This window comes from Drosophila arizonae, chromosome 4 (genome assembly GCF_054131065.1).
Source record: "Drosophila arizonae isolate 15081-1271.41 chromosome 4, UAZ_ARI_1.0, whole genome shotgun sequence".
Classification (NCBI taxonomy): domain Eukaryota; kingdom Metazoa; phylum Arthropoda; class Insecta; order Diptera; family Drosophilidae; genus Drosophila; species Drosophila arizonae.
The window spans coordinates 12921521-12943658 of NC_142924.1; the positions used below are offsets into that span (position 1 = coordinate 12921521).

A 22138-nucleotide genomic window follows, 5' to 3' on the forward strand; every position below is an offset into this window, starting at 1 on the left:
ATTTTTGACGAAAATATTTGTTCATTGAAAATAGAAAATGTTAGGTACGAAAAAACTCGCAATCGTACCACTAACCATACAGTGCCAGCACTAAGCACGACAAAGTCACGAATACTCGTAAATCGGCTGCACAAACGATTTGTCCCTTTAATGGACGTATGTATACACAGTTTTTATATCGGATAGTGTTTAGTTTGCATTTTATCAACTCGTAAACTTATTGAAGATATTCAAATTGAATGAAGGGATGGAATACTCTATACACTCGATATGTCGCATTTGCTTGAACCATTTGCGAAAAGATCCGGCATACGACCTGTTTCTTGTCCCTGGCCTGGCCAAAAAACTTTGCGTGTGCACTTCACTCTCAGTGGAACAGAACGATGGTTTCCCAAAAAACCTTTGCGGCGCCTGTCATACAAGGCTCAACGACTTACACGATTTTCAAAAGCTTTGTGTTGATTCCGTACAAAAGTTTAAAGAAATGGTCGCTAACAATTACTTTGTTCCAGTTATGAGCGATGTTGACAAAGTGACTGTAATCAATGATCCAATGGTTGATGGGGACATGGATGAGGATCGCTTCGATCCACTTCTAAATACTAAAATAGAGATTGTGGAGGATGATGTTTTTAAAATGCTGGATGATGTGGATAAAGAAGTTCAGGAGGTTGAGAAGCAACTCTCAAGCGAGAGCGAATGTGATAACTATGACGATCCAGAGTTTGAAGTAAACAGCAGCAGCTCTGAAGATGCTTTGCCTCTGTCCCGATTACGAATTACTACCAGGGCATCCAAAGCAACCGCGAAGGAGAAACCCGTAATTGATGATGATGATTCTTCTAGCTTTGAGTGGAATACCAATGACGAAGAGTGCAAGGAAATACCTAAAACAAAAGCGAAACGCAAACGCGTTTCAAAGGCCGTAGCTTCACTTAAAACTGATCAATTTGATTGCCACGTTTGCCACGAGAAATTCAAAACCACCATGCTTTATGACGAACATATGAAACATCATAACGATCTTCTTCCTTTTCAATGTTCTGTGGAGACCTGTAAGAAGGGCTTTACCACGTCTACTGGGCTACGCCTTCATGTAGATCATGCTCATTCAGAACTTTCCGCAGTCCATGCCTGCTCTGTTGAGGGATGTGGCATGACATTTCCCCGACCGGTTTTACTCACGAACCATTTGAAGAGAGCTCACAAAATCATTACTCCTCGAGCTAAAGATCATCCTTGTACTGTGTGTGAGAAAGTTTTCCGTTGCTCGACGGCCCTTAGAAAACACATGTACAAGCATACAGGAGAGGAGAAGCCGCTTGCCTGCAACATTTGTAACAAACGTTTCCACATAAACAGCGAGCTGAAGGATCATCTGTTGCGTCATGCTGGTGTGAAGAATCATGTTTGCCCTTACTGTGGCGTGGGTAAGACTACTCGACAGGAGTGGAACAAACACATATTGACGCATACCAAAGAAAAGAAGTTCCACTGTGATCAATGCGATCATTCGTCACACAATAAACAGGCTCTGGCAAATCACATCAAGGTTGTGCATATGAAGATTAAGAATTACGCCTGTCAGTACTGCGGCAAGACATTTGGCAAGTCGTATACCTGCAAAGTCCATGAACGAATCCATACTGGTGAAAATGTTTGTGAATGTAAAATCTGTGGTAAGGTTTTACTTTTTGAAAGGAGCTTGACCAAACATCTAAAGCTGCATGAGAAGCGCGAGCTACGCGAATCGAAAAAATCTAAGAAACCACGAGCAGGTACTGCGCAAAACAACCTGAATGTTAATGGGGATGTGACAGATCCAGTCGAGGTTAAGCCTATACCAACGGAGCAAGCCAAGCCGAAAAATTCAAATAGGCTAGAGCGTGTTGATATATCAGAGTTGGCCGGCACAGCCGTTAATCCCATTCCAACAGTCTCTGTGGCATCATGGTCGCCTCAAGTGAACTTTACTCAGAAGGAGGGGCAGTACATTTGCCCAGGATGTGGGCGTGGCTTTAACCATCTTGCCAATATGAAGCTGCACTTTAAGATAATACACTTAAAGGTGAAAGATTTCGCTTGTCGCTTTTGTCCCAAGCGATTTGCAAAGGCTCCAGTCTTACGACAACATGAGCTGATCCATACGGGCGAAAAGCCTTTCCAATGCAAGATGTGTGATACATACTTCCGACAGAAGAGCGTATTAAAAATGCATATAAAAAGAAAACACGTTAACCCGACAAGCCCGAAGCCTGCAAAAGAACCAAAACCAAAAAGAGTTTCTGAAGAAAAAAGACCGAAGATGAATCTCAACGAGAAACCGCCCAAGCTTCTTGATGAATATCAAGATCCTGCCTCAGAGGGGACAGCAGCAAGAGCTGCATTGCTTGCCCAACAGAAGGAGGAGTATGAAGCTAAACAAAGGGCGGAAGAGGAAGCACGTAAGATTCAAGAGGCTGCATGCGCACAACTCCATATGCTACAGAAGGAGAAGCTTATTAATAAGCTACCCAGTGAAAGCTTTCAAGTAAAAAAGCCCGAAACTGGCATCAGTGTGGACGATCTTAAAAAAGATTAGATTTTATTTGGGATAGACATATGTACTATAATATTTATGGTTATACTTTTTCATACAATAATTTTAGCTAATATAAAATACTACATACATACATATGTATTTTGCTTAAAAACTGGAATGGGATTTAATTATTATGTTTTTATGTAGATTACATATATTAAGCATTTCGATATGAGATATGCATTTAATAAACAGCTGAGAAACGTTTAATTTAGTATACATAGATGGTAGTAAATTATTTAAAACTTGTTTTTAGCATTCAATGAAACTATCGAGCCTCTATTAAAATCACACTAATTGCTATTGTTGCTTACGAGTACTCGTGCAAGTAACCGATACATAAAATATCGTTATTATGATGGACGCGTATACACAGTTTGTCTCATCGGACACGGCCACTGATTAATTTTTCTTAAAAGTTAAACACTTGTCCAGAGAAAGGAAAAATAAGCAAAATGAATGAGGGGAGTGAATACTCCATACATTCGTTATGCCGCATTTGTTTGAACCATTTGCGAAACGATCCGGCATACGACCTGTTTCTTGTCCCTGGCTTGGCCAAGAAACTTTGTGTGTGTACTTCGCTTTCAGTAGAGGAGCACGATGGCTTCCCAAAAAACATCTGCGGCTCTTGCTACACCCAACTCAACGCCTTGCACGGATTCCAAAAGCTTTGCGTGGACTCTGTGCAAAAGTTCCAGGAAATGCTCGCAAGCAAATACTTTGTACCCGTCATGGCCGATGTTGACAAAGTTGATCTGATGAATACTACTGCCCCAGATGGAGATATGGACGAGGATCGAACTAACTTTGATCCCCTTCTCAATACTAAAATTGAGGTAGTGGAAACTGAAGATGTTTTTAAAATGCTGGATGATGTGGATAAAGAAGTTGAAGAGGTTGAAAAGCAGCTGTCTAGTGAGGCTGAGTTCGAGAATGATGACGACCCGGAATTCGAAGTAAATAGCAGCGACTCGAATGATGCGCTTCCTCTGTCCCGTTTGAAAACCGTTACTAGAGCGTCGAAGGCCAAAAGAAAACCTGTGGTAGAAGATAAAGATAATGATAAAGAGAAAGATTCCTCAGACTTTGAATGGGAAATGGATAATGACTTTGATAAAGAAGAACCTAAAACCAAATCAAGAAGAAAACGCGTGTCAAAACCCAAAGTCAAACAGGATGATGCCATTGATTGCCACATTTGTAACGAAAAATTCAAGAGCACTAAGCTTTATGACGAACATATGAAACATCATAACGATCTACTGCCATTCCAATGCACTGTGGAGACCTGTAAGAAGGGGTTCACTACTTCTGGTGGACTACGCCTTCATATGGACCATGCTCATTCGGAACTTTCAGAAGTTCACGCCTGTTCTGTTGAGGGATGTGGCATGACATTTCCTCGACCGGTTCTACTCACGAACCATTTGAAAAAGGTTCACCAAATCATTACATCGCGAGCTAAAGATCATCCTTGCACTGTGTGTGAGAAAGTTTTCCGTTGTTCGACGGCCCTTAAGAAGCATATGTACAAGCATACAGGAGAGGAGAAGCCGATTTCCTGCAACATTTGTAACAAACGTTTCCACATAAACAGCGAGCTGAAGGATCATCTGTTGCGTCATGCCGGTGTGAAGAATCATGTTTGCCCTTACTGTGGCGTGGGTAAGACAACTCGACAGGAGTGGAACAAGCACATATTGACGCATACCAAGGAAAAACAGTTCCAGTGTGATCAATGCGATCATTCGTCACACAATAAACAGGCTCTGGCAAATCACATCAAGGTTGTGCATATGAAGATTAAGAATTACGCCTGTCAGTACTGCGGCAAGACATTCGGCAAGTCGTATGCCTGCAAAGTTCACGAAAGAATCCACACTCGCGAAAACTGCTCTCAGTGCAATATCTGTGGTAAGGTTTTGCTTTTTGAGAGGAGCTTGACAAAGCATTTGAAGACTCATGAGAAACGTGAGCTTCGCGCAACAGCTGCAAAAGGGCGCGGTAAAGATGGTGCACAGAGCAGCCAGGACACAACTGAACCTGCGGAGATGAAGCTTATACCAACAGAGCCACCTAAGCCGAAAAACGGAAACAGGCTAGAGCGGGTGGATATATCCGAGTTGGCCGGTACAGCTGTCAATCCCATTCCAACTGTTTCTGTGGCATCCTGGTCACCCCAAGTGAACTTCACTAAGAAGGAGGGCCAGCACATTTGCCCAGGATGTGGGCGTGGCTTTAACCATATCGGCAACATGAAGATTCACTTTAAAATTGTACACTTAAAGGTGAAAGATTTCGCCTGTCGGTTCTGTCCGAAGCGCTTTTCAAAGGCACAAATCTTACAGCATCACGAATGGACGCACACCGGCGAAAAGCCTTTCCCATGCAAGTATTGTGGCAGACACTTCCGACAGGAGAAAGTGATGAAAATACATGCGAGAAGGGTGCACGAGAATCCGAAAAAACCAGAAAGAGAGGCTAAGCCTCCGAAAGAACCGAAGCCTCCAAAAGATCCTAATAGGGAGAAACGACCCAAGATGAATCTCAACGAGAAACCGCCTAAGATTCTTGATGAATATCAAGATCCTGCAGCAGAGAGGGCAGCAGCAAGGGCTGCATTGCTTGCCCAACAGAAGGAGGAGTATGAAGCTAAGCAAAGGGCGGAAGAGGAAGCACGTAAGATTCAAGAGGCTGCATGCGCACAACTCCATATGCTACAGAAGGAACAGCTTATTAACAAGCTTCCCAGTGATAGCTTTCAAGTAAAGAAACCCGAAACTGGCATCAGTGTGGACGATCTTAAAGGAGAATAAGTTTAATGGATATACCGTTGAATCCTTCAGTTTACATAGTATAATGTATATTTTTTAACTTGTCCATATTATACAATTTATATTCCTTAAATAATTTGTTATATCAATAACTTTTACATATTGGCATATAATTAGTAATCGGTGTTCTCATATTATTGAATAAACAATATTCAGCCTTTGCTAAAAAATAAACTTAAAAAGTACTTTAAAAAAACAAAAAAAATTTTTTTCAAATGTTATAAAATTTTTATTTATAAATGAAATTCAAAAAGAGTATGCTAACGTACTTATAAAAATATCTGAAAACTATCGAAAGCATTTTGAAATCGAATTAGTGACGATTGATATTAGTGAGTACTCATGTGAGTAACCGATAAATAAAATGCTCGTTCCTTTTATGGACGCGTATACATAGTTTTTCTCATCTGACAGTGCTTGAAATTTTTATAAAATTTACAAAATATTCTGAAGAAAAATCGAAATAAGCAAAATGAATGAGGGGAGTGAATACTCCATACACTCTATATGTCGCATTTGCTTAAATCATTTGCGAAACGATCCGGCATATGACCTGTTTCTTGTCCCTGGTCTGGCCAAGAAACTTTGTGTGTGCACTTCACTCTCAGTGGAACAACACGATGGCTTCCCGAAAAACCTTTGCTCCACTTGCTATACCCGGCTGAACGACTTGCATGGATTTCAGAAGCAATGCGTGGACTCTGCCCAAAAGTTTCAAGAAATGGTCGCCAACAATTATTTCACACCTGTTATTGCTGATATTAATCAAATTGACAATGTGGATATTCTTCAAGTACCGCCCCCGGATGGAGAAATGGACGAAGATCGCATCAACTTCGATCCACTTCTGAATACTAAAATAGAAATCATCGAAAACGAGGAGGATGTCTTCAAAATGCTAGAAGATGTTGATAAGGATGTGGAGGAAGTGGAGAAGGCGAAGGAGTCCTCAAGCGAGAGCGAAGCCGAAAATGACGATGATGATGTTGATTTTGAAGCAAACAGCAGCGAATCTGACGACGCTATGCCCTTGTCCCGTCTACGAAGCAGTACTAGAGCAACCAAATCGAAGGCAAAGAAAAAAGCTGATGATGATGATGATGATTCTTCTAGCTCTGATTCCGACAATGATGACGATGACGACGATGATGATGACGATAAGCCCAAAACAAAACCAAAACGCAAACGCATTCCGGCCGCTGAGCGACATCTTCACCGTCTCATCGATTGTCACATCTGTCATCAGAAATTCAAGAAGGCAATTCGCTATGAGGAGCACATGAAGCATCACAACGATCTGTTGCCATTCCAGTGTACTGTGGAGACCTGCAAGAAGGGCTTCACCACGGCTGGTGGTCTGCGACTTCATATGGATCACGCCCATTCGGAATTCTCTGAGGTTCATGCCTGTACATTTGAGGGATGTGACAAGACATTCCCCAGATCTGTATTGCTCACGTTCCATATGAAGAAGGTGCACAAAGTGGCCAAGGCTGAAACCCGAAATCATCCATGCACAGAGTGCGAAAAGGTTTTCCGCTGTCCAACAGCGCTTAAGAAGCATATGTACAAGCATACTGGAGAGGAGCTGCCTTTTGCATGTGAAATCTGTGGCAAACGCTTCCACATACACAGTGTGCTCAGGGATCATCTTTTGCGCCACGCCGGCGTGAAGAATCACGTTTGTCCCTACTGTGGCGTGGGCAAGACAACTCGTCAGGAGTGGAACAAGCACATATTGACACACACTAGAGAGAAGCAGTTCCAGTGTCGCCAGTGCGATCATTCATCTCATAATAAACAGGCTCTGTCCAACCACGTCAAGGTGGTTCACATGAAGATCAAGAACTTTGCCTGTCAATATTGCGGCAAGACATTTGGCAAATCGCACGCTTGCAAGATCCACGAGAGACTCCACACGGGCGAGAATTGCTGCGAGTGCAAGATCTGTGGTAAGATCTTCTTGTTCGAGAAGCGATTGACAAAGCATTTGCAGATTCACGAGAAGCGTGAGATACCACCACCAACAGCTGCTGGCAATCCGACAGTCGAAGGAGATGCTCAAACAACACCGACTATGAACCAGGAAATGGCAGAGCCTGTGGACATCAAGCCCGTGCCAATAGTTCCGCCTAAACCCAAAAACTCACATCGAGTTGAGCGTGTGGACATATCTCAGCTGGCAGGCACCTCTGTCAACCCCATACCTTCGGTTTCTGTGCCATCCTGGTCGCCGCAGGTCAACTTTACCAAGAAGGAGGGACAGCACATTTGTCCAGGTTGTGGACGGGGCTTCAACCACATTGGCAACATGAAACTTCACTACAAGATCATTCACGAAAAGGTGAAAGATTTCGCCTGTCGCTACTGTCCCAAGCGTTTCGCCAAGGCGCAATACTTGCGCAATCACGAATATATACACACGGGCGAGAAGCCATTCGAGTGCAAGATATGCGGCAAACATTTCCGTCAGGAGCAGGTGTTGAAGACGCACTTGAAGGTGCACGACAAGCCACCGAAGCCGCCAAAGGCCAAGAAACCACCCAAGCCGTCAGTTAGCAAAGCAAAGGGATTGAAGGTCGAGCTCAACAAAAGGCAACCAAAGATTTTCGAAGAGTTCCAGGATCCCGCTGCAGAACGTGCGGCTGCAACTGCTGCTTTGCTCGCCCAACAGATGGAAGAGAATGAAGCAAAGCGAAAGGCCGAGGAGGAGCAACGTAAGATTCAAGAGGCCGCCTGCGAGCAGCTGAACAGACTGCAGAAACAGGTGCAAAGCGAAAAGGGCTCCTACGATAGCTACTATGGACAGAAGGCAGAGGCTGAGGGGACTAGCTTGGATGCCCTGAAATTAGATCATGTGTAAATGTCGGCGGTAATAAGTAAGTTTTTGAGTGTAAGTGTGAGCAATATTTTATATTTGGCTATAAAATCTTCCAGCTGTCCCAGTCCCAAGTCCAAGTCCACTTAAGAACCTTTATGAACTATGCGAATCCCTCGAATGGTTACATATGCAAATGTATAACTTTATCCTTATCTTAATCATTTCAATTATGTATTCAATAATGCATTATTAGGTACGTGTGATATTGCACGCTTACTTTATAGATACAAATTATGGCTTAGCATTAACTCACTAAATATTTTGAAATTTAGAAGCTTAACGGAGCAACGTCTTATGCGATTTAATCAAGATCTTGAGAAAAATGGAATTTCGGACAGAGCCGCGCAACACCTAAAAGCCGGTTTGAAGCATTAAGATATAATCTGAAGACAGCGCATTGGGTACGTTACTAAGAGCTAAGATAAATGAACGTAAGAACAGACTACCATCCCGATCCTTAACTGTGCTGTATTAAATTCAAGAATATGCATAAGAAAACAAAAAATCAAATAATACTTTAACGTCTTTCAAGATATTCAAGCACTATGAAAATGACATGATTATTATGATTATTGTTTAAGGAAATATACATAAACGCGTATATAATTATAAATATGTTTTATTTTCGGGCATTACAATATATTGGAATGGGGAATTGTAAATAGCGCCTATTTACACAATTATATATGTATGTAAATATGTATCTACACATATTATATATGTATATATTCAGAGGTGGGGGCTAAGGTTGAGAATACCATAAAAAATATCGATATACTTCTATGAGTACCCGATTATTTTAACTTGGGTACTCAGTATTATTATATTTATATACATACATCAATTTAATTAAATATTTGTTAGTTTTGTTTATTATTATTTATTAAGAAATTATTATTATTGCTCATAATTAGTCGGTGTACTTTATCCTAAACATCTAACTGTTTGCATATGAAATCAACTTATATTCCATATCGCTTTGTTTTGTTTGTTATCAATGTGTTAGAGACAACGACTTTGGACTATTAGCAGATATTTACTTAGAGGTTATTTCTTATTTGCCGCTTTTTGTCAGTACTATAAGACATCTCAAACAATCATGGGCATATAAAAGAAAATAATAATTTAAAATGTTTAATGTCAAAGGCTGCATAAATTTCTTGAAAATATAAAAATAAACGACTAAAAGATGTGCCCGCTGTTAATAACAGTTTAACAACATGTTAAGTTAACAGACAACAGCGACATCCAAATATTCTTTTTCTGACGCGTTTTTTTTTTTTTCTCGACAGTCTTAAATTTACATTACATCGAAGATGGATGAGCGGAGTGAATACTCCATACAAACAATATGCCGCATTTGCTTGAATCATTTGCGAAACGATGCCGCCTACGATTTGTTCTTGGTTCCTGGTCTGGCCAAGAAACTCTGTGTGTGCACTTCTCTCTCAGTGGAACAGAACGATGGTTTTCCGATGAATTTGTGCACCAGTTGCTACACCCGGCTTAACGACTTGCACGACTTTCAGAAGCTATGCGTTGACTCCGTTCAAAGGTTTCAAGAAATGATCGCTAGCAATTTCTTCGCACCAGCAGCGACACAAGCTAACCAAATCGACAACTTTGACGTGCTGAATGTTGCAACACAGGAGGGAGAATTAGTTGGCGAGGAGGAGGATCGCATTAACTATGATCCTTTGCTGAATCATAAGATGGAGATCATAGAGAATGAAGAGGACGTCTTTAAAATGCTGGAGCACGTTGACAAGGAGGCAGAGGAGGCTGAGAAAGAAATCAAACATGATGTCGAGGAACAGCCTGGTGTCCTCCAAATGTTTGGCGACGAGTCTTCAATGGAAAGCAGCAACGAGAACGACCACGATAACGACAATGACATAGACTTTGAGCCAAATAGCACGGATGGTGACGACGACATGCCCCTGGCCCAACGACTACGCGGTAATCCAAGGAACTTGAGCAAATCTGGTGCAAAAACACCGTCCGACAGTGTGCAGCTGGAAGATGACTATAGTTCAGCCTCAGAGACGAATGGATCCAAAACGAGAATAAAGCGCAAGCGAATACCAGCAGCAGAACGACATTTGCATCGCATCATCGACTGCCATATCTGCCATCAGAAGTTCAAGAAGGCCATTCGCTATGAGGAGCATATGAAGCATCACAATGATCTATTGCCGTTCCAGTGCAAAGTTGAGTCCTGCAGGAAGGGCTTCACGACGGCCGGCGGTCTGCGGCTGCACGTGGATCATGCGCATACAGAACTGTCTGAGGTACATGCCTGCAGCGTCGAGGGATGCGGCAAGACGTTCCCTCGCATTCGCCTGCTTACTTTCCACATGAAGAAGGTGCACAACATCTCAAAGGCAGCAGCGCCACCCAGAGACTATCCCTGCACGGAGTGTGAAAAGGTTTTCCGCTGTCCCATGGCCCTGAAGAAACATATGTATAAGCACGACGGCAAGGAGTTGCCGTTCCCATGTAATATATGTGGCAAACGTTTTGTGATCAACAGCGCGCTCAAAGATCATCTGATGCGACATGCTGGCATCAAGAACTACGTGTGTCCCTACTGTGGCGTTGGTAAGACCACACGGCAGGAATGGAACACCCACATCTTGACGCACACTCAGGAAAAGAAGTTCAAGTGCCATATATGCGAGCATGCGTCGCATAACAAGCAGAGTCTGGCCAACCACATCAAGATTGTGCACGAAAAGATTAAGAACTATGCGTGCCAGTATTGTGGCAAGACGTTCGGTAAGTCGCACGCCTGTAAAATCCATGAGATGACGCACACGGGCGAGAAGCGGTGCGAGTGCAAGGTGTGTGGCAAGAAATTCCTTTATCCAAAGAGCCTCACCAAGCACTTGAAGACGCACGAGAAGCGTGTGTTACGCGCCATCGAAACGTATCGCCAGCGGCAGGTGGAGCTGGGCGAAGTGCCCACGAATAGCAGCGAGCCAACGGATGTTGCGGCTGCCGTGCCAGCCGTTGAGACATCCACGACGACGGATGGAGTTGATGTGATAATTTCCCAAAATGCGGCCGATGAACTTCTTAAAGTGTGCGCTGAATCGGTGGCCACGATACCCAGAGATCCGAGGCGAGTGCAGCGTGTGGATATTGCGCAGCTGGCTGGCACGGCAGTCAATCCAATACCGTCTGTGTCAGTGCCCTCCTGGTCGCCCCAAGTCAACTTCACTAAGAAGGAGGGCAAGCACATTTGCCCTGGCTGCGGGCAGGGCTTCAACAACATCGGCAACATGAAGCGGCACTACAAGATCATACACGAGAAGGTTAAGGATTTCGCCTGTCGTTTCTGTCCCAAACGGTTCGCGAAGGCACAGACGTTGCGGCATCACGAGTGGATACACACGGGCGAGAAGCCGTTCGAGTGCAAGACATGTGGCACACATTTCCGGCAGGAGACGGCACTGAAGCGCCATCAAAGGACGCACGAAAATCGCCCACCCGTCATATCATCCAAGTTCTATGCTGCGCGCGAGGAGCTGGAAGAGCAGGAGCGCACAAAGCGCGAGGCCAGACGTCAGGCCGAAGCGAAACGCAAAGAAATCGCTGAGGCTGCTAAAGAGCAACTATCGTCGCTACACAAGATCGAGGCCACCGACAAGAATCTGCACTCGTATGACGAGTACCAGGAGGCTGCCGCAGAGCGAGCAGCGGCTTCGGCTGAATTGCAGGCTCAACAGTTTGAGGAGAACGAGCAGAAGCGGCGAGCGGACATGGAGCGGCTCAAAATACAAGAAGCCGCCTACGAGCAACTGCAGAAGCTACAGAAACAGCAGGAAATCGAAAAGGCGCAGAGCTCCTACGATGGCTACTATGCGCAAAAGGCCAGCGCCGATGGCACCAGCCTGGAGGACCTGAAGATAGACCACGTGTGAAACTAATCTATTTGATAAGATTTAGAAAATGTTATCAAATTTAAGGGTGTAAGACAAAACATGCATGCAGAACTGCAAATAGATATGTTAAGCTAAATCGTTTTCAAAAAGCAATACTTTGTATTTCTTAGAAGTAGACATAGGTCTAGACTTAAGCTGATTTATACCATAAACGTTTACAGGAAATATATATCTATATATATTGCTTATATACATATTAGCATATCCGTTTATATTTAGTCATTCTCCTTAAGTGTAAATAGATTCGTCAGGCTATCTAATGTCATGTTGTCAAGGTCCCAGTGTGTTGATAATGTGGATTTATCGTCTGCCGATTTGATGAGTTTCATGATATTTTCCTCGATCGTGCCATTTACAATGAAACGATGTACCGTGGTGGGCCTGTTGTCATAAAGAGATAAATTAAAGCTCAATCTTAGATGATTATATATGAAATCTCACGCACTTCGTCTGACCGAAACGATGAACACGTCCAATAGCCTGCAGTTCTTCACCTGGCGTCAAAATTGGTTCTACGAGGAAGACATGAGTAGCCTCAATTAGATTGAGACCCTTTGAACCTCTAGCTATGGGCATTAACAAACAAGTCACATTGCGATCAGCATCCTGCCGAGAAGGAGAATTATAAATTAGGTCGATAATTTCATTTGATTATGCACAGAATACAAACCTTAAATTCATCAATATCGCGATTAGTAAATTTGCTGCGGTACTCGATAGAATTTTGACTTAGAGCGTTGGCAATGTGATTCAATATGGTTGGCCACTGTGAGAAGATCAGAATTTTTTCTTGATTTTTGTCAGAGCTTTCGGATTTGATCTTCAGCACTAGGTCAACAATATACGTAATCTTTGTGGAGAAATCGCCGACGACCTCGGAACTGTTGACACCCTTGCGTATGGAATAGTAGAGCCTGATGGGATATTTTGTTTAATAATATGAAAACTCATTCTAAAGCTCAGCAACTCACTGTGGCGAATCTTGTCTGCACAATGGACATTTCTTAACGCTATCACGACCCATTTGCTTCTTCATGCTGTCCAGGCAATGTTGGCAGAGAAAATGACCACAGGACAGCATTACATACTAGGAAGAAATTAAATTAGAACCGCGCTTAAATATTAAAATATATACATATATATCAAACATTACGCGTTTATCATCCTGAGTTTGGCAGATGGGACAGGGCTTATCGCCCGCATCCTCCTTTAAATGTTTTAAGTACTTTAGACGTCCGGACAAGCGCGTAAAATTCAACTGCGATTCTTGAATATGGCTCAAATTGAATTCCGTTTGCTCGTCCAACTGGCAGGACAGTATGCGAAAGGTGGACTGCTCCTCAGGATCATTGGTGAGCAAAATGCGCATTTTGCACATGTCCAGCTCATCGAATGCTTTGATCACATACTCCATTTCAATCCAGTACTTAATCTGCAATTTCACCAGACTCTGCATGGCATCCAGCAACTCAACTTTACTTTTACATTCGGCTTTGAATTCACTAAACTCGCTTTTGGTGCGCAAAAAGGCGAAGACAACTGAAAATAAATAAATATTTATATTAGATAGTTGGCAATTGGACATTAATTATGGGATTTGATACCTTTTATAACGATTATTTCGATGCTGGGATTCTCAGTGCCATCCGTTACAGTGCCCTCCTTGCCCAACTCCTTGGCAAACAGCAGACACTCAAACTGATTGACAATATCACGGATCTGACATAAACGACAGGGCTCCTGTTTCTTTGGCTTTTCTGCTCTTACAGGTTTGTCAGCGACTTTTTCGTCCTGTTAAGACAGAGTTCAGTTATTATAAATATTATATAATATTTCAGAAACATTCACCAAAATGTCAGCCAAGTGACAATCGGAGACATCTCTAATGAAGCTGAGAGTTTCCTGATTTAAGGCAACTCCCTGTTTCACTGCTCCACACGCCTGCACCAAAATGTTCTTCAGACCCTCAAATTCGGTCCCAAGTTTTTTGTGCAGCTTCATCAGTTTGTTGTGCCAGTTGTGTATTATATAGAGCACGCCCGTCATTGAGTTCACATCCTGTAACTTATCCTTGGAACAGTTTTGCCTGAAGAACTCATCCAACATCTTATTCCATAGCGCATTGTGCATCGATCCACTCGTATTGATCAATGTGGCGAATAGATCTAAAGTATTTGTTTCATATTGTTGCTCCAGCCTATCCAGCTCCTCCTGCTTCGACTCATAGGCATCTTGTGCTGCCTGCAGCACAGTTGACTTTTCCTCCAAATATTTACGCTGCAGTGCGTTTAGCTTCAAGCGATATTCAGTGAGTTCCTGCTCCGCCAATCTCTCCGTCTCCGGTGCCAACTGCGAAGCCTCCAGTAGATTGTGCAATGCATGTATTTGGAGCAAGCTGTCCACGCTATAGAGATAATAATGTGCGTTACTAACTTTATTTAGTCAAACTGTTTTCTGCCACTTACGATATGTTCTCCTCATTGTAGTCCTTAGCTAGCTTTAGCACCAGTTTATAGTTATGGATCGCCTCGCCGTACTGTTTTCGTATGAAATGAATGGCTGCGAGGCCATTGTAGGATGAGGCCCAAGTGCGTAGTTCGCGCTTGCATTGCATTTCGTTGTTCGATTTCAAATGCGTTAGGAGATCCTGTGGATTCAAATAGTTGGTCGTGGTCACATGTTTGTTGATCACAACTGGAATGGAGCAAGTTTTTCGAATGCGCAGAAAAGGATGTAATATGATCCTTAGCAGCTTGGGCGATATGGAAGCCAAGCAGCAATTGTTATTCGGATTCTGTTTCGTGTGCTTAGCCACGGCTGCCAGGAAGAGTTCTGTGCATTTGGCATGCTCCTCGCGGTAATACAGCGCCTCCACGTTGCTCAACTCGAGCCGATGCACGAGCTCAGTTTGCGGTGGTATGCCCAGCTCGTGCTCCACTTTCGATTTACAAGTGCGCCACATGCTTTGTTGCAAGAGCTCCAGCAGCGGCTCGGCATTGTGGTTCAACAGAAAAGAGTTGGAGACCGTCTGCCAGGCATCGCTGGGCTGGCAAGCATCCTTGAACCCAATGAATTGAAGTAGCGGCGCCAGATCATCGATGGAGCGCTGTATCGGAGTGCCAGTGATCGCCCAGCGATTCACTGCCGGTAGTTCACGCACCATTTCCGCCACTTGGGATGTGCTGCTCTCGACCATTTGGGCCTCGTCCAGGCAGACGCGCCACCAGTGGACCATCAGCAGCGGGGAACTGGGCCGCATGTAACGCTGCTCGAAGCGCATCTCGCGATGCGTTGCGTTGCGCGGCGTATGATGAATCTCGTGCGTTAGGATGGAATAGTCGGTCAACACTATATCATATTGGGCCAATTGCAATGGGCTGATCCACAGGCCAGAGTGCAAACCCGGATAGAGCAGCACTTTCAGCGTGGAGCTTATATGCTTGCTAATTTCATTGAACCACTGCGTCTTGATAGCGTTTGGGGACACAATGATTGTAGCTCCTGATTCCACCAGCTCGACACATTCTGTTGTGGATTCTGTCCAGCATTTGGGGCACATATAAACATCGCTGGCGTCCAGTATGCACGTCTGATGCTGCCATAGTTGGCAGCTCCTGCACTGCACCTTAACTTTGTTGGCTTGAGAGTGCGGGCAAATGCAATGGGTTTTGTGTTCCGTGCGCCTCAGCTTTGCCGGCACATGATCTTCCAACTTGTCCAGCAAATTGCGCCAGTAACTGTTGTTGATATTTTCTCTGGGATGCAGCAGCAAAGTAGCCAGCAGTTCAACTGTCTTGCCCAGACCCATCTCATCGGCCAGAATGCCGCCTGGTGGCAATATGATCATGGGCATTGCATCTTGGTGCGCATAGAATTGAAGGCAGTATTTGTGCTTGAATACTTGATGGTGGTTGTCCACGGTCTGCAGTGTAAGATAATTGGCTGGAAATTGATTTGTCTCTTGTTCACGTGTCAGCATCCAACTGACGGTACGTTCCTGATATTTTCTCAATTGAGATTTGAAACACTTCGGCATGCACAGAGATAATGGCTCCGCAGTTTTTTGCTCCTGATGCTTACAATGTAAGGCATTGTAAAGCTGCGTCGTTACATAGCTCTTCAGTTCACGTTGGCTCTGATGATGTTCTCTCTCCACCTCGAACTCGAGAGTGGGCGTGTAATTTCTGAAGATAATTGGCAAAATCTCAGCAGCTAGCTCCATGTCGAGTTTATTTGCCGGATAATTTGACGCCATTTCCTTCTGAAGGAATGCAAGTGTTCGACAGCCATTTTGAGCTTCTATTACTCTAAAACATAGTTTTTTGGTGCGCACTTTTTCATCTGTTAAATTTAAAACAATTGTTACAAGACGCATCAAAATAAGCGTAATTTACTTACAGGTTGTTATAATCGCAATTAGTTCATTCTCATATTCAACTAGGAATGGTTTTATATACCATTGTCTTTTGCCATAATGAAACAGCAAACTCGAAGCAATATTTTCATTGCTGTCAAAATATTCATCTGCTAATTCACAAAGTAAAACTGACGGCTCCTCCATTTAAACGAATTAGTTAATTCCGCTTCGACTGCCGCCATCCGCGTACAAGAACAGTTTACAGTTAATCGACTGCCCGATATCTGGTTAATGCCGATATTTTGATAATTTCTGCACCGGGAAACCGATAACATACTATTAACATTTGGCCATTAGGGCTGTTCCTTTTAACTATGTAGTTACACCATAAATGAGAAAAGAAATTCGAGTCACGATCAATACATGAATATTAATTGAAAATAAATGATATATCAGAAATATTACCTTTATTATATAAATATATCATATTTTTATAGGCACTGATTAAATCGAGGCAATATTCAAATATTATGCATTTTTAGTTGCTTATATTTTTCACATGCGGTCACATTGGCAGCAGTAAAAATAAATAACAAGCGCGTGCCTGTAAAAAAACTGCATTTATTCTTGTCAACAAAAATTTTTTTTTGCATACAGCACTTAGATGAACGCTGTAATTGCGCTATGCCACTTTTGCGAAGTGCATGGTCCATGTGCCATCTTCTGCACGCAGACATTGCGTGACACCAAAATCGAAGACCTTCTGAATTCGGAGCAGCCACAGCAGCAGCAGCAACAGGGACAAAAGGCTTGTTCCGCTTGCAATTATACGCTGGGCCGCAACAACAATGCCATCTACAGCAAGGATACAGAGAGCGGCGCCACATTTGTGAGCACCAAAGTGGCCGCCCTGCCCGAGGTGGCCAACCTGGTCAAGCAGGCAGCCGTGCGCAGTCTTTGCTGCGAGATAAACCCCAACAGGGATGGCGATGGCGGCTTCGTATTCTTTGGCGACTCTTCTCGTGGTCATATCCTCAGTCATACGTTTCGCGTCAGCGATTTGCAGTCTCGTGGCTACTATCAGCTCTTCTCGATTATAGTGCTAATGAAGGACAAGTATTTTCTGCTAAACACCAAGCCCTTTCTGGCGGAACATTTAAAAAAGGTGTCCACGGAATTGCAGGCCGGAGCGCAGCGCACCAAGGCAGCGGAGGAGCTGAACTACTCGGAAAGACAGCGTCGTTTGTCGGGCGCACAGTTTCTAATGCCGACACCACGCTCTCTGATTGAGTTGACGGGCGAGGAGCATGTGTTCGCCCAACTGCATTCGCACTTTGCCTGGATATTGTTGGCTGGATCCCGATTCCTCACCGAGCACGTCACCTTCGGCAATCTGCCATGGCTGCCACCGCAAAGTAGCGGCCGACCGCCTGCTCAACGTCTCACCTACAACAGTTCCACTCTGCCAATGATACAAATGTATGAGGAGACCATCGACAATCCAGAACAGGATGAATTCTTCTCGCTGCGACATATCAAGATGGTGGTGGGCAAGGAGGATTTTCCCATTGTTTGTTACTGTGCTCTCACGGGTGTCAAGATTATTGTTCGTGGTGCGCCGGATCGCACTTTTCAATTCATGGTGTGCCTGAAAAAACTGCTGCCAGAACGAATGCACAACTTAATACGCATTGATGCACAGCATCAGCACTCGATCAGTTCAGAGTATAAGATTATATCGGTATCTAATGAGATTGCTGTGCCGATAGCCAGCAGTTGCGTGCTCCGCATCGATTTCCTGGACAAGCACATCAATGGCAACGATATCGTCTCCGTTAAGTGGCCCGGCGAACTGCCGCGCAAGTGTAAGTCTAACTATTTAGATAATTACTGCTAACTATACCAGCTTGTTTTATTCTGCAGATCCAGACCTCATGGTCAAGTTACTGAAGGCCGTCCATGCCGTCGAAGAGAAGACTTTCACCGAGCTGGTGCTCAACAAACAGACAAAGGTGCTAATCGAGGAGTGGAAGAAGTGGGTGAAAGCAATATCCAAATGAATCCACATTGTTTAATCTCTCTCTTATCCTTGCAGCAAGGTCATTTGCTTGAATCATGCCAAGTCCGGGAGCGTGCAGGCCAAGCTGAAGAAAGTGCTCGGTGTGCAGCCACAGGACCAGCCGATTATCAATTATTGGAGCACACACTTGCACTAGACTGTGACTAGCTTTAGATTTAGAATTTATAAATTGTGTTTTCACCTTTTGGAATAAAAGTTCTTTATTGCCACAAAGAGCGCAACGTTATTTTCCTCGATTGACAAATCAATATCTTAACCAAAAAGCGACGTCCACCGTTTCCACTGGCCACCTTTGTTTACTTCTTGTAGCCGCAGCTTGAGCGACGACCACGAGCACGCTCGAACTTGCGTCCCTTGGACCGGACATAGGGGCGGGTGTGCGAGTGGGGCACACCAGGAGCCTTGCCGAAGTGCTTGCAGGCAGTGCGAGCGGTGCGCTTGCCCTGGAGCAGGAGCGTGTTCTTGCCTGTGGGTGCACGCAGAGCCAACTGATCGAAGGTCAGAATCTCACCGCCAGCCTTCAGGATGCGCTCGCGAGCCGTCTGGGTAACATGGAGGGCGCACAGCGACAACTTGGGCACCGTCAACAGGCGGGCATCATCGGTCACGGTGCCAACAACCACAACAGTGGACTCAGGCTGGTTAGCGGCCTTGAAGAAGCGAGCAATACGCTGCAGCGACATTGGTGGCCTGTTAGTTTTGCTCATAAACAAACGCTTCAGGATGATGCGGTTGAACTTCTTGTTTGTACGACGTTGCAGGAAACGGTACAGCTGTAAAATGAAATTTGCGTTAGCGACACTCTTATTTTCAATTTCATATTCAAATATTTACCTTGACGAGCAAACGCAGGTAGACATCCTGAGATTTGGGTTCGGTTCTGCGAACCTTACGATCGTACTTGTGGTTGATATCAATACCCTGTAAGAATATTGAAATATTATTACCAACTGGTCAATGAGTCTGCAATAGGTCATGTTTTTCAAACAACAATCAATATTTTTCACAAACATTTAAGATGTTTACAAATTATTATTTGAGCTTATAAATTCTTGCGTCGTACCATTTCGGCGACCGGAAAAAGAAAGAGACGAGCAATGACAGTTGGCGATGGCTAAAATATCGGTATATCGAATATATCTATAATAGTTACTCGATATAAGAAAATTTTAATAAATCCTGAATGCGGTATGTCTTATTTGTGGCAAATAATAGTCATTCTGCCAAAAAAAATATTTCAGCCGTAGGTATTTTAACGGTATAAGTGGCTTAGTAATTTTAATATTGATATTAATATTTATCGATTATGTAAAATAGTTTCTGACAGATACTTAGGGCTGCACAAAGACTTAGCTCAGTAGTGGCAACGCTGTTTGCAGCACTAAAGAAATGGCAGCGGTAAATTTACGTAAAGGCTTTTTACTTGTGCCTCAAAATGTAAGTAAATTTGAAGAATATCAGCATTTCTTCTGAATTAAATACCCACCCATAGGTTGTGGCCAATCTGCAGAGAAGCTATGCTTCATCGAAACAAACAAAAGCCAAAACATTAGAAGCTGTTGGTAAATCTATTGCTTCGAAAGGGTAAATATTGTTTTCTAGTGATGATTGGTTATTAAATATTCCAATTGCTTGCAGTTTCCTGCGTCCAAACAAACCATACGCGCCTGCTTCAGATGCAGCGAACCGTGTTCGTACCGTGGCTGCCAATTTGCAGATGGCCAAAGGCGGAGACCAGCGACAGTTGTCTAACTTAGAAGAAAAGTTCAAGTTTCTCACGGCCTGCTTCCAGGAACTGCAGCATGGTGTGCCCAATTCGCAGGTGCATGAGATGTCCACAGTGGCCGATGTTATTGCATTCTATGAGAGGGCGGTAGACACTACAGTGCCACTGGATGCGCTGAAGCGCATCGATTTGCCAGAGAATTTGCATATACAATATGAATATTTGCGTTTCCACCCTGATACCGACACAAAATTCAATGGAAAAACTGCTTTTCCAAAGAGCTCCACTTTGGTCACAGGGCTCAAATATCGAAACAAATATGAGGGACATGAGGCCAAGCGGTCATGGCCTTAGTTTAATATGTTAATCCTATTCGCTGATTATAGTTAATAAAGTGTTACGCTCTATAAGTATTGAGAGATTGTCTCCGTCAGGGGTGAGTTGTAAAGAGTTTTCAACGCCGACATGACCCTTCGATCCTTTAGGAGTTCCATGAGACGGTCATCTGCCCTAGCCATTTCAAATGTGGGATACATGAACTCGTAGTTGATTTCTGTTACAGAGGGCTTATTCATAACACTGAGAATCCGCTTTTGCAGCTCAATTTCTGGATCGGGCTCTTGAAGCTTGGCCAAAGCGTTTGCTTCACCCAACTCTAGCTTCAGTTGTTGCTCCCGCTGCTTCTCCAAATACTTGATTACGCATTCATATTGCAAACCTGTCAACTGTCGGTTGTCCGCCAGCATTTCGATCAAATGCTGCATTGTATCTGGATGCCTGCTCTGGTTGGGGTTCATTTGGGAAGTGTTGAGTGCATCACGTTGTTTCTTCGATCTGAAGTCGGTGGTCACGAGTGCGATGGCATCATCTAATGGCATATTGCGATGCTCGGCAGGTATCCCATATAATATGTTGACTGTAATGCTATTCAGAGCTTCGTGCTGCGGGGTCACTAGAATAGCGTAGAGGCAACCGCGTGCTGATATATTACTCAGCACTTGGTTTAGCATAACATCTTCATTGGGAAATAGGACATCTACCCGCATGCCAATCTTCCTCAACTGATCCTCAACGTATTCTGCGTATTTTCTGTAGTTGTGCAGGAATAGCATATTGGTTAGCAGATGAGGGAGCAGGGCATTATATATACTCACGTATTCTCACGATTCACTACAATTATTTCACAATCGTTAATGGGCACAGCGGCAGCAGCGGCAACGGCGGGCATAACAATCCCACCCTGAACGGTCATTGGAACACCGCCTGGATTATGTGTGATTGCATTAACTTTCTTGGCATTCAATGGAAATGCATTGACTGGCTTTGGTTTGATACTCGCATTTCGCACGGTTAGTGCCTTTGACTTAAATATGGATTTATTCAATGCAGAGGCACATTTGTTGGCAATTTCTTCGCTTTCGAACTGCACAAAACCGAAATTCTTTTGCACCAAAGATCCCAAAACCTTTCCATACGGATGGCAGATGCTCTCCAACTCTTCTCGCGTGCAAACAGGCAGATTTCCAATGAAAATGCGATTCTTCACCAAATTTGGATCTCGCGCAATATTGTATCCGACTGAGCTAGGATCTTTGTGAGTAGCCATTCTACTTTAATAACGTCTAAATTTACTTTTATTTAAATGGCCAATGCAGCTGCAAAAACTATTATTTGTTTTGAGATGATTATTACCGGGTATCGATAGAAATATAATAAACCAAATACAAAA

The 22138-nt window shown here is 43.7% G+C and overlaps 9 protein-coding genes across 12 annotated transcripts; 6 read left to right on the forward strand and 3 right to left on the reverse strand.

Moving 5' to 3' along the window:
* Positions 1-32: 32 nt before the first annotated feature.
* On the forward strand, positions 33-2800 carry LOC149269145 (uncharacterized). The gene is made up of 2 exons (XM_089466991.1): positions 33-156; positions 227-2800. Exons 1-2 carry the CDS (start codon positions 151-153, stop codon positions 2579-2581), a joined length of 2361 nt encoding a protein of 786 aa, XP_089323117.1. The 5' UTR covers positions 33-150; the 3' UTR covers positions 2582-2800.
* Positions 2801-2915: 115 nt separating this feature from the next.
* LOC108613520 (uncharacterized) lies at positions 2916-5608 on the forward strand. The gene has a single exon (XM_018007038.2). It carries the CDS (start codon positions 3037-3039, stop codon positions 5398-5400), a length of 2364 nt encoding a protein of 787 aa, XP_017862527.1. The 5' UTR covers positions 2916-3036; the 3' UTR covers positions 5401-5608.
* Positions 5609-5757: 149 nt separating this feature from the next.
* LOC108613518 (uncharacterized) lies at positions 5758-8905 on the forward strand. 2 transcript variants are annotated; one of them, XM_089466990.1, is made up of 2 exons: positions 5758-8297; positions 8356-8905. In XM_089466990.1, exon 1 carries the CDS (start codon positions 5891-5893, stop codon positions 8279-8281), a length of 2391 nt encoding a protein of 796 aa, XP_089323116.1. In that variant the 5' UTR covers positions 5758-5890; the 3' UTR covers positions 8282-8297; positions 8356-8905. The 2 variants fall into 2 exon arrangements, with proteins under 2 accessions (XP_089323116.1, XP_017862525.1); XM_018007036.2 differs by having other exon boundaries at positions 8572-8905.
* A 198-nt stretch (positions 8906-9103) lies between these two features.
* Positions 9104-12438, forward strand: LOC108613516 (uncharacterized). Of its 3 annotated transcripts, none has more exons than XM_018007034.2 (2): positions 9104-9158; positions 9592-12438. In XM_018007034.2, the coding sequence occupies exon 2, from the start codon at positions 9616-9618 to the stop codon at positions 12223-12225; it is 2610 nt and encodes an 869-aa protein (XP_017862523.1). In that variant the 5' UTR covers positions 9104-9158; positions 9592-9615; the 3' UTR covers positions 12226-12438. The 3 variants fall into 3 exon arrangements, with proteins under 3 accessions (XP_017862523.1, XP_089323115.1, XP_089323114.1); XM_089466989.1 differs by lacking the exon at positions 9104-9158 and adding an exon at positions 9180-9345; XM_089466988.1 differs by lacking the exon at positions 9104-9158 and adding an exon at positions 9352-9521.
* LOC108613515 (E3 ubiquitin-protein ligase SHPRH) lies at positions 12323-16902 on the reverse strand. Its single transcript, XM_018007032.2, has 9 exons — positions 16645-16902; positions 14712-16587; positions 14095-14650; positions 13851-14037; positions 13400-13785; positions 13218-13333; positions 12917-13160; positions 12692-12852; positions 12323-12627 (listed from the first exon to the last, which is right to left on the reverse strand). The coding sequence occupies exons 1-9, from the start codon at positions 16805-16807 to the stop codon at positions 12462-12464; spliced, it is 3855 nt and encodes a 1284-aa protein (XP_017862521.1). The 5' UTR covers positions 16808-16902; the 3' UTR covers positions 12323-12461.
* Positions 16903-17138: 236 nt separating this feature from the next.
* On the forward strand, positions 17139-18896 carry BHD (folliculin). Its single transcript, XM_018007041.2, has 3 exons — positions 17139-18468; positions 18527-18638; positions 18699-18896. The coding sequence occupies exons 1-3, from the start codon at positions 17268-17270 to the stop codon at positions 18817-18819; spliced, it is 1434 nt and encodes a 477-aa protein (XP_017862530.1). The 5' UTR covers positions 17139-17267; the 3' UTR covers positions 18820-18896.
* On the reverse strand, positions 18853-19814 carry RpL18 (ribosomal protein L18). The gene is made up of 3 exons (XM_018007047.2): positions 19747-19814; positions 19518-19604; positions 18853-19456 (listed from the first exon to the last, which is right to left on the reverse strand). The coding sequence occupies exons 1-3, from the start codon at positions 19747-19749 to the stop codon at positions 18980-18982; spliced, it is 567 nt and encodes a 188-aa protein (XP_017862536.1). The 5' UTR covers positions 19750-19814; the 3' UTR covers positions 18853-18979.
* Positions 19815-19964: 150 nt separating this feature from the next.
* Positions 19965-20822, forward strand: mRpL50 (mitochondrial ribosomal protein L50). Its single transcript, XM_018007046.2, has 3 exons — positions 19965-20120; positions 20176-20267; positions 20322-20822. Exons 1-3 carry the CDS (start codon positions 20073-20075, stop codon positions 20761-20763), a joined length of 582 nt encoding a protein of 193 aa, XP_017862535.1. The 5' UTR covers positions 19965-20072; the 3' UTR covers positions 20764-20822.
* Neos (nuclear receptor coactivator protein neosin) lies at positions 20730-22122 on the reverse strand. The gene is made up of 2 exons (XM_018007043.2): positions 21564-22122; positions 20730-21498 (listed from the first exon to the last, which is right to left on the reverse strand). The coding sequence occupies exons 1-2, from the start codon at positions 22013-22015 to the stop codon at positions 20814-20816; spliced, it is 1137 nt and encodes a 378-aa protein (XP_017862532.1). The 5' UTR covers positions 22016-22122; the 3' UTR covers positions 20730-20813.
* Positions 22123-22138: the final 16 nt, after the last annotated feature.

Bases quoted from the DNA above. Each gene is read 5' to 3' on its own strand.
- RpL18 (XM_018007047.2), bottom strand. The intron at 19,457-19,517 runs GTAAATATTTGA...TTCATTTTACAG, and splicing joins ACCTGCGTTTGCTCGTCAAG to CTGTACCGTTTCCTGCAACG.
- BHD (XM_018007041.2), top strand. From the start codon at position 17,268: ATGAACGCTGTAATTGCGCTATGCCACTTTTGCGAAGTGCATGGTCCA. The intron at 18,469-18,526 runs GTAAGTCTAACT...TTTATTCTGCAG, and splicing joins CGGCGAACTGCCGCGCAAGT to ATCCAGACCTCATGGTCAAG. The intron at 18,639-18,698 runs GTGGGTGAAAGC...TTATCCTTGCAG, and splicing joins CTAATCGAGGAGTGGAAGAA to CAAGGTCATTTGCTTGAATC.
- LOC108613518 (XM_089466990.1), top strand. From the start codon at position 5,891: ATGAATGAGGGGAGTGAATACTCCATACACTCTATATGTCGCATTTGC.
- mRpL50 (XM_018007046.2), top strand. From the start codon at position 20,073: ATGGCAGCGGTAAATTTACGTAAAGGCTTTTTACTTGTGCCTCAAAAT. The intron at 20,121-20,175 runs GTAAGTAAATTT...ACCCACCCATAG, and splicing joins TTTTACTTGTGCCTCAAAAT to GTTGTGGCCAATCTGCAGAG. The intron at 20,268-20,321 runs GTAAATATTGTT...AATTGCTTGCAG, and splicing joins AAATCTATTGCTTCGAAAGG to TTTCCTGCGTCCAAACAAAC.
- LOC108613515 (XM_018007032.2), bottom strand. From the start codon at position 16,807: ATGGAGGAGCCGTCAGTTTTACTTTGTGAATTAGCAGATGAATATTTT. The intron at 13,334-13,399 runs GTAATGTTTGAT...ATTTCTTCCTAG, and splicing joins AAACTCAGGATGATAAACGC to TATGTAATGCTGTCCTGTGG. The intron at 12,853-12,916 runs GTTTGTATTCTG...CCTTCTCGGCAG, and splicing joins GCGATATTGATGAATTTAAG to GATGCTGATCGCAATGTGAC.
- LOC108613520 (XM_018007038.2), top strand. From the start codon at position 3,037: ATGAATGAGGGGAGTGAATACTCCATACATTCGTTATGCCGCATTTGT.
- LOC108613516 (XM_018007034.2), top strand. From the start codon at position 9,616: ATGGATGAGCGGAGTGAATACTCCATACAAACAATATGCCGCATTTGC.
- Neos (XM_018007043.2), bottom strand. From the start codon at position 22,015: ATGGCTACTCACAAAGATCCTAGCTCAGTCGGATACAATATTGCGCGA. The intron at 21,499-21,563 runs GTGAGTATATAT...GCACAACTACAG, and splicing joins GTAGTGAATCGTGAGAATAC to AAAATACGCAGAATACGTTG.